The 12,196-nt window shown below is 36.7% G+C and overlaps 1 protein-coding gene across 2 annotated transcripts in view; it reads left to right on the top strand.

Annotated features, from left to right (window-relative positions):
- The window catches only part of DUS2 (dihydrouridine synthase 2), a 30,169-nt gene that overhangs the window by 3,288 nt on the left and 14,685 nt on the right, over nt 1-12,196 (top strand). For both annotated transcript variants that reach the window (XM_064519502.1, XM_026102118.2), the window contains exons 3-7: nt 1,197-1,242; nt 4,730-4,821; nt 5,780-5,823; nt 6,697-6,757; nt 9,993-10,040. In XM_064519502.1, the coding sequence (XP_064375572.1) occupies nt 1,197-1,242; nt 4,730-4,821; nt 5,780-5,823; nt 6,697-6,757; nt 9,993-10,040 (291 nt within the window). The remainder of the gene's footprint in view (nt 1-1,196; nt 1,243-4,729; nt 4,822-5,779; nt 5,824-6,696; nt 6,758-9,992; nt 10,041-12,196) is intronic.

Here is a 12,196-nt window from a genome sequence, read left to right as displayed (position 1 = left end):
TTTGCAGTTAGAGAGCAGTTAGGTCTCTATCTTTCAGGGAAAGTTTACTATGTGTTTGTTTTTTAAGAACCAGCTAGATAATATGAAATCAAAACATGTTTTAGGCAATTCCATTGTAGTTGCTTGGCAACAGAACAGCATACATAAGTACATTTCATAACTTCAGTTCTGTATGGTTAAAGGTCATTTTTTGATTTATCCTTTTCCTCTTCTCCCCGTAACATTTCAGAATTCAGAGCTGTTTCAGAACTTAGCATGAACAGTACCAGATGAGGAGTGTTAGTTAAAAATTTAAGTCACATTAAAAGCATCTCCAGTAAGATCTGTAGAATAATGCAAGCAGATTGAGATTAGACTGAGTCTTGTCTTACTTGCCAAAACAGAGTCTGCAGTAACCTGAATTTCTTCAGTTAGTTAGCACTATGGCAAGTTCTTCCTCAATTTGTGTAACAGTTGAATTTACAATTGTGTACTTATTTCAGCAGCTAGCAAATTATATTAGCTTAAGCTGTACCCCTCTGCCAATTAAGGGCAGTAAGTTTGGCTGAAAGCTCACCTATACTCAGGGAGATACATTTGAGAAAAGGACTCAAATGTTGTCCTTTAATGAAGTGAAACTCTGAACTCTGAAATTAAGCTAATATATGCAGATTGGTATTGGGTTTCTTCTAAAGGAAAACCACAAATTCTAGAAGAATCATGAATATGTGTTAAGTTCTCCAGTAAACTTAAACACAAAGTTTCATTTTGTCTTTTAGCAAATACAGAGAACCCTTAAGATCTTAGGATAAAGATAATGACATCTTAAAACCTCATCTTATTATTTTGTTCGCTTCTGTATTTGGCCAGTACAAATTCAGATCAGTTCTTGAGGAAGTCCTGTCACTGTAACATTGAGTTATCTTCCCTTTCCACTCTTGATAATTCATCCTGCTTTTTGTTTCCAGCTTATTAGATAGGTGTTTGAACAAAACTTTTCTTCTAGAACTATATAAACACTTAATCTTTCTGTTCATATTTTGAAGCTTTAGTTGAGCATTGTTGTGTAATTAAACTCTTCATTTGCATTCTTCTTCTATAGCTCATATTTTGTATCTCTAGGTAGTTATTTTTGTTAAATAAAATGGGACAATTATCAAGAACTGGACAGCTTACATACTTCAACTCACTCGGCTTTTTTTATTCTTTGTTCTCAGGAGCTGATTGACATAAAGATGCTGCAGTGTAAGAGGGTTGTAAATGGCAAGTATAGCATTTTTTGTTAATATCTTTAAGCATTCTTTTATTCTAGTCAAGAGAAAAAATAATTTTCTGAAATAATTTTATTGTAATTAAAATGAGGTGTCAGTACATGTAATCTCTCTAAACAGCGGCTAGATTCTAGAATAAGTTTTTTAAGACCTACCTTACACCTGTTTGCTGCTCTGCAGCTTCCCACCTTCAGTTTCCCTTCTTAAGGGATTCAACAGTCTAGCCGGTGTCCCTCAGGAAAACCACAAACCTTTTTGGAGGATAGGGCTAATATATTAGTAACTGACAGCTTGGTATTCTTATTTGGATCCTAACACACAGTCTTCCTTCCTTCCCCACCATCTCTAGAATTTTCATATACTTGCTGCTCTAACTTTTCCCTCACTCTAGCTTATCTTCTAAGGCAACAGGTTTCTGATCTGTTTCTATGTTTCTGTAGTAAAAATTCAGAGGTCTGAAACAAAGTGTCTTTGCCTATGAAGAATCACGTATACCCACAGCATTTTATCTGCTGTTTTTTCTTTGTGTAGGATTAGTCATTTATAAATCCATCTTCATACAGGCTTCCTTCTTAGGAACTCTTTCCCCCCTCTAGATGAGTATGTATTTCCTTTTTTTCTGGATTTTTTCCTTCATTAATTCTAGTCTGCCCTGAGTTGGTTCTAACATTGCTTTTCATAGAATCAGACATCCTCCATTTGTTCTCCTTGAGAGGACTGCCCATTGCTTGATAGGACTTGCTAGTTATGCAGTACTGATTGGCAACTCATCCCATAGTCTTAAAACAAGCCCACCCATCTGAAACTTGACTGATAAGATTTTTATCCCAAAATTATTTTCTTATGAGTCACACACAATTATTTAACTGATTCAGACTGAAATATTAAGACCTAATTTCCCCCTTTCAGCAACAAAATAGAAGAAAGGGGGAATAGAAAGACAAGAGTTTGAAGAGGGAAATGGGGAACATCAGACTAAGGTCATGAGAACAAATTAAATTGGCAATATTAGATCAAAAAATTTCAGAACTCTATCAGAAAAGAGAATTCATATAAAATTTCTGTTAAAGGGAAAGTTTCTTTTGAAAACCTGTTGGATTAAGATCACTTATTAAATTCTGTAGACAAAATTGGCCTTTTAATTCTTTCATTTTGTTGAACATGTTCTGCTAAGAATAGGCATTAAGCATCTGTGTCAGGCAGATGTTTCAAACTGAGATGTGTTTTGTTTGCACTTAAAATTTAAAAACTTAATGGGTGTTTCCATTCTGTACTGCTTGATTCATATAATTGTGTTAAATACCTGTTGTATGTTTTATAGCTACATGTTAAAATTCTTTAGTGTTAAATGAGCTTTCCACTCAGTGTGCTTTTTCGAGAGGTCTGATGAGCTGTACTGCTTATGTTCTTAATCTTCTGATTTACAAGTATTTAAGCAGAAGTTTTATTCAGGGATTAGTTTGATTTTCTTCAGAAACAAGTAGCTAGAATCCATCTTGACATGCATGCTTGATCATCCACTGGAGCTTGTACTAACTAGTTGATTCTATCAATGAAATAATTTAAGGGGACTCTTAACAGTAATCTTCAGAATGGTACTTTTGAAAGTTAATAATTGCCATCTCTATATTGCTTGAAGAGCCTATGATTCATAGAAAACAGTGATCTAGCATGACCAAGAAAGCATGTTTCATAATTTTTTGGTGTGTGGAGGAATCACACAGCAGAATAGTTGGAATTTTCTTACTGTTTCTTACTGAATAGTCTGAGTAAAATAAGATGGCTGACATGAAGTAGATCCGTTTTTAGTCCCAGCATCTATAACCAAAGTAGTGATGTCCAGTCCTTACCAGTACCTCATGCAATTGGGCTATGATTTATCTGGCTTTCAGATTTTATCCACATAAGTGTTAAAGAATATGCAGAAAAAGTTTGAGGAGGCAGAGCAGGAACCAGACATGAGGAATGATGTAGAGAACCCACAGCAGTGTCTGTTCTTTGTTATAATTAAGATAATCCCATGGATGATTGCCTTGGCCTCTATTAAGTTAGAATGGAAGGGCTCATTGGGCATTCTAAAAGCAGATGCCTTTTGAATCTAACATTTTTTATCTGCAGAGGAGTGAAATTTAACTAAAATGTGAAGGGTGCAGAGCACCCTCTGGCCTTTCATTTGCCCAGAATAGTATAGGGAGATTAGGAGAGAGGTAGAGGTATCAGATAAAAATGGTGGTCACAGAGGCACAGACGTTAGGTATTCTTGTGATGCTTTAGTGTGCTTTGGTTAATATTTAGTCTTGTTTTTTTTCTTTGTAAAATATGGGCCCCATTTGCTTTTCCTGGAAACTAATTCATTAGATTTCTTTGATTGTTAACACCAGCTGCCTATCTGTTCTAGCTGTATTTATAAAAAGGAACATTCAGATGGTGTAAGTGGTGTCTGCTAGCCAACTGCATGATGGTGGCGCCTGCATAATCAAATTTATTGACATTCCAACTGAACTTTGAAATTTGCTGGTCTTTGTATTAACAAATTATTGGCTGGAAGTCTACATTGTTTTCCAGCAAACAGTAATAGTCAAAATGTTCATTTTGGATGCCCAATGACTTTCAAGCTTTCAGGCGGTAGTAAATTCTTACTAAGCCACTTAAACCTCTCAGTATTGTCCAAGCCTTCAGTTGCGACTCCATACTCTCTGGGTCAGTTCCTGTGGCAATTGGCGCTATCCTGGCATTCTTTTAGTATCTAAGGGCATTTTGCAAAGCAAGGTGAGGACAGAAGAAGAGGAATTCTTTGCTTGAAGCTTATGCTGTTCACAGAATCACAGAATGGTTGAGGTTGGAAGGGACCTCTGGAGATCAGCTCGTCCAATCCCCCTGCTCAAGCAGAGTCACCTAGAGCACATTGTCCAGGAATGTGTCCAGATGGCTTTTGAAACATGAGTCTTCAAAAATGTTAGCAGTTTGTGAGACTATAATATACACACTTTTTAGTCTACCGTGATAAGGAAACAAGATATATGCAACTTTGCCATTCTTTCCTTAACTTGAGGTCCATTGGCTATATCTGCCCTAACTTGATTTGCACAGACTGATTCTTACAAGTGCATCTTTGAGACCTCTACAAAGCTTACAACAGCTGAGTGGGATGAGACTTCTCTTCCCTATGGGGGAAGAGAAGTCAACTATAAATTCACTTTCTGCTCCTCTCCCTTGCCAAAGAGGGTACCAGTATGTTCATTCTGGGTGATTAATCTTCAGACTTGTTCTGGTGGTATTGCTTGTCCACCAAACAGGCTGGGGGATGCTTAAGGGGTACTATGGGAGGGAAGCAGCGATGTGCAAGAAAGGACACAGAGCAGGCAGGGTCCCGTCAATTCCAGCATTTTATTTTTATGCAAGTTATATAATCGTGGCTTCCTTTATGATTACATTTGTATGTTATTTTTTCTGTTTTATCTGTTTCGCATTTCATATAGAAGTACTCGACACAGTGGACTTTGTTGCACCTAATGAAAGAGTTGTTTTCAGAACTTGTGAAAGGGAGAGACACTGCGTTGTCTTTCAGATGGTAAGAAACCAACAGGAGGTACTCTTCTGATAACATAAACTAGTGTTGCCAGCACTACATGGTTTAACGAAGTCTAAATAGCTGTCTGTATTGCAGATTAGTCGTTCTCAGATATTTCAGGTGGAGATATAATTTCACAATTCACAAAAATTTCACAAATTCACAAAAATAACACACCAAGTGTATTGCACAAATTCTTATCTATTTTTATGCATGTAGCCGGCATGCTAAATTAAAAGTTCTCTCCACAGTTGTTTTCAGAAGAGGTGATTAAAATTAATTATGTGCTCTATGAAAGCCCCTTGTTTTCTTAACAGATATCTTTGCTAAAATTCCAAACATACAGGTACCAAAGCTAAATTACACTAATGTTTGGTCATATTCTTAAATCTTGCGCTGTGAACAGTCTCACTCGAAAGACTAAAAGCAGTGGCATTCTTTAGTCTAGATAAGAGAGAATCTGTGTGTGTATTGCACAAATAATTAAAAGCTACTGAAGAGAAAAGGGTGATAATGTTTTTTGAGTCTACTGTCTGTAGGATGAGATAATGAGGGGAAAAACAGTGCAGACTGCATTAGGCATTGGAAAGGACCCTTTTCAATGGTAATGACAATACTGGACAGTAAGGCTGTAGAGTCCTTGTCAGTGGAGCTTCTTAAGAACAGGCTAAATAAATATCTAAGGGGCTAAGAACATTTGATACTGTGGTAGGGTAAGAAAGTGGATTGACCTCTCAAGGTCCATTTCTGCCTCACATATTGTCATTCAGTGGTTAACTTAATACCTGCTGTAGCTACATGTTTTTGCTATGTGTTGTGCTGTGAATGGGTCTCTGTCACTTTGTAATTATGTGCAGTAATTGTTTAGAGCAAATACAGTTACACACACCTGCAAGTGAACACAGTTTTTATTCACTGGATACCATTTTGTAACTATATCCTCTTCTTTTACTAACAGGGTTCAGCAGATGCTGAAAGAGCATTGGCAGTAGCTAAACTTGTGTAAGTCATCTCCTCTCCCCGCCCTTTTCTACCCTGTGTTTGAGTTTTTTGTACAAAGGAATTATCCTGGAAGACAAAATACAATGATTAGGAGAGGGTCAAGATAGGTCTTGATAGGACCTTTAACAGAGTCAAGAAAAGTTCTGTATGCCAGTGTTGCAGGAGCCACACAGCAAAGCGTGGCAGTGATCTGCATCTAAAAAAACCAATGGTATAATGATGTAAACTGCACTGCAACTTCTGTTTAAAGTATTTTTTTCTCACAGCAGCTGCTGCATAGTTTCTTTACTAGGATTGCTGGCTGTTCACTAGAGCAGACAGTGAATCCTTGATCTCTCCAATATGTAATTTCTCTGGGTATTGCAGTGCGTAGAAGTAAGACCAATATGCCTAAAAATGTCCCTTAGTCTTTGTGATTTGAATCCCTCAATAAAGTACTGTGCAAAAATGAAAAGTGCTTCTCCAACCTTTTTGAAAAGTATTTTTTAATTTAAAAAGTTTCCATTTTAAATAGATGAAAACTAAGATGACAAGCTTTAGTGACAGTGGTGAATTTACTGCGGCGGATATATTCACATAGGGTGAATATGACTTAATCCCATACAGATATATTTTAGATCAGTGTTTGCAGCGTCCACACAGCACTGGCAGTTGAAACCTGTGGACAGACAGGTGTTCAGACCACCATTAAAACAGGTACATAACTTAAATAAGTGAGAAGCTAAGAATTCAGAAGTTCAGATAGAAATTTAACCTTAAATTCTCATTTAAGCCCCATGACAATGAAACAGGCTTCCTGGCTAGATGCATATGTCCTGCTTCTTGTTCTAATGTGATGAAGTACATTTTTATTGTTTGTTTTGTTTCTTTCAGGGAGAGTGATGTAGCTGGTATTGATATCAACATGGGATGCCCAAAAGAATATTCTACTAAGGTAAGTGGATTTCGATTACTCTTAAATAATCTTTTTCTTCCTTAGAGGCATGGAGCGCAAAATACATGTTCTGCTTTTCTGGATTGAACAAATTGAAGTGGTGATAAAGAGCAGAGTCTTGAAGGTATCATGGCCCTAATCCAGTAAAATAACCTCCTATAATAGAAATCTCACTTAAGAATAGGGCTGATCATGCAATTAAACCTACCATATCCTTCAGTGGGTAAGCATCTATGACATTTGTAAGTGAAGGTTAGTGTGGACATTTAGCATTGAGCAAGCAGTGATTGAATTTTCTGTCAAGACAATTGCTGAATATTGAGAAGAACTTAGTAAGGTTGTTAAATTGTATTATTGTAAAAAGTTGAAACTAATTTAGAATTCTGAAAATTCTGACAGGCTGTGTTGTATGCTGCACTTAAAGCTTCATTTTATCCTACCTTATAGAATTTACTTTTATGTTTTTCTTGAGGTTGCTAATTTGTTCAATGAGTGAAATACGTTCTGCTCAGTCTTAGAAAAAACAGGAATCGCAGTTCAGTGTCTGAGCAAGTAAACATTCACAACAGCTTTACAGTGCTGAGTTCAAGTATGGATCAGTTTTAACTAGGAGGAGAGTGGATCAATTAAAACTCTATCTTTAGGCAAGCATATGCAAACTAAGCTAGTCCTGTATCATTTATGGCTAAAACACATTAGTCCAACTAACTGTTAGCACTGTATAAATTAGTATATATTAGGCCATGTTGCTTCATCTTTGTATCAGATGTACGTGCAGAAATAGCTAGAGAAAGTTTGAGGTTATTGTCAAAGGAAAAGAACTTCAAAGAATAAGGGAGTAGTTGAGGTTGGAAGGAATAGCTGGAGATATCTGGTCCAACCCCCCTCCTCAAGCAGGGTCTGCTAGAGCCTAGTTGCCCAGGAGCATGTTCAGCTGGTTTTGAAGATCTCCAAGGCTGGAAACTCCACACTTTCTGGGCAACCTGTTCCAGTGTTCAACTACTCTTACAGTAAAGAAGGGGTTTCTTATGTTCAAGGTAAATTTCCTGTGTTTCAGTTTGCGCCCAGTATGTCTCATCCTTCAGCTCAGAAGACTCAAACCTTCATTCCAAGGGAGAAGCCTGGTTGTTGCCTATAAACTTTCTGTCTTCATCTTTGTAATACTGGCATTTCTAGCTCTGGAACAAGTTCTCTGTTATATATAACCGTGATATAACTTTACCCTTTAAACAGAAAAACTAATATATCCATATAGGCAATACTTTCAACTTCCTAGTTCTGTCTTAGGCCTTATGTTACATTTGGAAGCTTTTTACTGTCCTCTCACTAAAGCACAGAGGCAAATGTAAATGGTAACTTGAGATCTGCCCTACTTCCAAGCATCAATCCAGATGGCCTGTGGGCTGAGTGAACCTTTTTTTTCCTTCCCCTTTGGCAGTAGAAAAAACCAGAATTTCTGTGGCAGTTTATTGTAACTGGCACATGAGTAGACATAGCCAATTGAAATGAGATGTTTGGTGTTTGAAAGCAATGTTATTGAAACAGGGAATAGTAAAGGCCAAAGCTGACACTGCCGAATGTGCCTGTACCTTGCATGGTACCATGACATTGTACAGACCCTACTCCACAGAGCATCTCATCCTCCTTTTTCAGTTTTTCAGCCAAGGGAAAAGAATGCTTGTGTCTAAATGGATTGTATTTTCCAATAATGGAACATTTCTTATGATAAAACTACTTGAAAAGGAAAAAAGTTTATTTTAGGCCACAATGCTGTAATGAGATAGAGGGAGGACAGATTTGCCTCTTGGAGTTTTGGAACAGAAGAACCAAAAGGTCCTAATGACTGTACATAGAATATATAAGATACAGCTGATGTTTTCCCATTGCAAAGATTACTTTTCCTTTGGAGCATGTAATGAGAATAAGAATGTTGGACACCTTTCAGGTATCTAGTATTTTCACTTTAATAGTCTAGGGTTTCAGCCTGGATCTGGCAATACTGAATGTTCCAGGAGATGGCGCAAGAAAAGCATAGCCTGGATCAATTTATATGGGGCATTTCTTATTTCACCAGTTTTACTTTTGTAGGTTGGCTTGCACTCTGAAAAACAATGACTTAAATTTCTTCTAATATATTTTATCTAATATGACTTGTGAATAGTATTACCATACACATTTCTAGGGTTTTTCTGTTGTAATCCATTAACTTCTTTATTTCAATGATAACTTCTGAAAATGAGAAGGTAAATGACATGCAGTGAAAACAGATAGTTGGTTTCTTTTTAAACTCAAATTTTAATTTCCCCTTGTTCCGAAGCCTTTTTATGTCATATAAATGTTTCTACGTAGTTAAGTTCAGCTGTTTCTGGACTCGCTCTCTTTTTTTTCCAGATAACTTTTGAGATAAAGTGGTATTAACTGGAAACTGTAGTCATGCTGAGGACATGTCATTAAATTCATAATGGTTTGATGATATTTCCAGTGATGTTTTCTTCAGCCTTTAGTATTTTATTGTTTTGTTCTGTATATGGAAAATGATTTTATCTTTCCACAGAAATCATAATTAAGAACAGAACACCAAAAGATTCATTCCATACTGGGATGAAATATCAAAAATTCAAATGCTGGTGTATAGTTAATTTCTGACAGTAATGTTGGGTCAAACCAGTTCATAGTTATCTGAACTTATTTCTTGTGGTTGCCTGTTGGCCTCAAGATCTATGCATGTAGATGAGGTAGCACAGAAAGAACAGCCAGATTATTAAATAAAATTATTACACTATTCAGAATTCCTGTTCTTTACAGCCACTTCATTTGCATCAGAATGTTTTTCTAGGTTTATAGTGTAATGACAGAAACTACTGACATCACGACCTCTCAGACACAGTGTGTAAAGCTAAAACAATACATCCGTCACTTAATGAGTAGAAAACAGATAATTACAGCTGCTAAAAAGAACTTTTTGAAATTCTGTCTGCTCCTTAACGTAGTGGGAGCAAGTTGATGCCCTGAGTTACTGCTTAGTCATTTTGATATAATTCTAGGAAAAGTGTTATTTCATCAAAGCATTGACTTCCATTCCTGCATTTCAGATTTTGCCTTTTTCCTATATTAATTTTTTTTTATTAAGACTGACTTTTGCCCTGGTCTGCTATTAGGCAAAATAATTGAATTGCCAAATGTGTTTGCATTTTTCATATTTCTAGTGTGTAACAATTTCCTTATATTTTCCCAGGGAGGTATGGGAGCAGCACTGCTATCTGATCCTGCCAAAATAGAGTCTGTAAGTATCACCTTGTGGGTCTTAAAGTGCCTTGGAAAATATAATGTACAGGGCTCAAGCAGTGGCTCTATTAGAAGCAGGAATGAATGCATAGAAGACAGATTTGTAAAAGAGTGGAATAATCAGTTTTGAATATTAAAATTAAGCATAAATTATATTCCTGATTTAGTAGTTCTTGTCATTGCCAGGACTATGAAATTGCTACTGTCTTCTTTTTCAGTTTTAAAACTTTCACAATGTGGTGCTATATTTGCAGAGGGAGGACTTATATATATATTTCTAAGGGCTTCTAAGCCTCCAGAGATTAAATGGAGTCTAGACATTGCTCTGGGTGTCCAGGCATATTCTCAGCATATAATTCTTTTCTTTTCTTTCTTTTTTAAGAGGTGAGACATCATAGATCAGATGAGTAGATTGTGAACTTAGTCTTGCTTCCCCTCAGCTTTTAGTCACTTGCTGTATCCTTTTTCAGAGTTCTTGGGGGCAATTCTAGTTTAGAGTTCACGTCTCAGTAATAACTGAATTATGGTACACAACGGCAAATGTTTCAAGGCAGTCATTCTTTATTTCATGCCCTATCTGCATGCAGATCTGGATTAAACACTGCATACTGTATGCATTTCTCTGCTTTTTTCTAGATCACTTTTGAGTGTGCTTTGTATTAAAGTTTCTTTGGTACAGGTCAATTTTTTGAAGAAACTAGAATTTCTTCACTCCTCTACATGACTCTTTCTGAATGATAGCTTGTCACTTTCTGACCCCTGCAGTTCATACCTTTCCCTTCTAAGATGATGAGACAGCCTTTCTTTTGTAAACCCTTCTTCTTGCTGTCATAATGTCGTTCAGCTATGCAGGATAATCAGACTTCTCTAGTTCCCACAAGCTGATCCATTGCTTAGTTACCATTCATTGTAAGCTCAAATATGAAAACAGGTTGTTCTGTGTCATTTGTCATTCTCTGAGGATGTGCCATTAGAACGGCATGTCATCAAAGTTAAAGCCATCGCCCAGTGTTAGCCTTTTGCCAAATGTAAGAATCTCCTGACACCAAGAGCCACAGTGTCAACCAAACTGTAAGAACTAATCATTCTTCAAATTGAAGTATTATTAATCATACCAAAGGATAATTTGCATTAAGCATGGTACAACCTTCAAGTAGTTTTGCGGTTTTTTATGACATATATGTTAGTAGAGCTCTGAGAGCTGCTATGTAGCCTTAGTGTAACTGCTGTCAATCTCAACCATAGTTCTCCCTTAACTATGTGACAGCTTACCAGTCCTAACTGATGTATTTTACATTAGTGTTCTGTGTGAAAATTGATAAACCAGTGTCATTCAATGACTTTTGAATACCATGTAGGTCTTCAAAGCATATGTGTGTAATTCTTACTTGGTTGATGTCTGGATGGTGGACTTCTCTTTTCCTTAGTGTCAGGAGAAGTATGTTGCATTTAGATCTCCAGAGTAATGCTGAGCAAAAAGTGATGATGGGGTAAAGAAAGAGTTGCTGGGATTCTTTCTGAAAATTAATGTAGTTCTCCATTTCATCTCCCTTTCGAAGACAATCTTCAAAAGTCAGGAAACAGGCTGGAAGGAACATCTGTCAAGCAAGTGGATAGTATCCACTCATGCCAGGCAAGAATTTAAATGGAATAGACCAGACCTATTTATTACTCTCCTCAGCGAAAGGGAAAGTCTCAGTCTTAAAACATTTTTAGAGAAGGTCTGTATCATTATCTCTATTTTCCAAAAGAGAAAGCAAAATCAGATAAGTGTTATCTGCATAAAGTCAGTTAACAATACAGGCAGCAGAACTGGAAGCAGAAGCCAATCTTTTGAGGCCTATATGGTGGTCCATTCAGTAGGTGAGGTGAATGATACTAGCAGGAATTAAATTGTAATGGATGATGCAGGAGGTGATGAAGGCTGAAAGAAAAATTTTATGAATGCAAATTGAGAGGAAAATATTCAGCAGGCTGGAAGTAAATCCAGCAAAAATACCTCTTATAGGAATGAAAGGCAGTTGGAAAGATGATTGTTAATAATTTCTCTTCTCCCCTACCACCATTGCATTTTGCTTTGATGTTCTTTGGAAGAGCAGGGAACTTTATGTTCAAAAACTTGCCATCACTCTTTTCAACTCCAAGTGTTAATAA

This window comes from Dromaius novaehollandiae, chromosome 13 (assembly GCF_036370855.1).
Source record: "Dromaius novaehollandiae isolate bDroNov1 chromosome 13, bDroNov1.hap1, whole genome shotgun sequence".
Taxonomy (NCBI): domain Eukaryota; kingdom Metazoa; phylum Chordata; class Aves; order Casuariiformes; family Dromaiidae; genus Dromaius; species Dromaius novaehollandiae.
The sequence above is the reverse complement of the archived record's forward strand: the minus strand, read 5'-3'. Positions and strand labels throughout refer to the sequence as shown.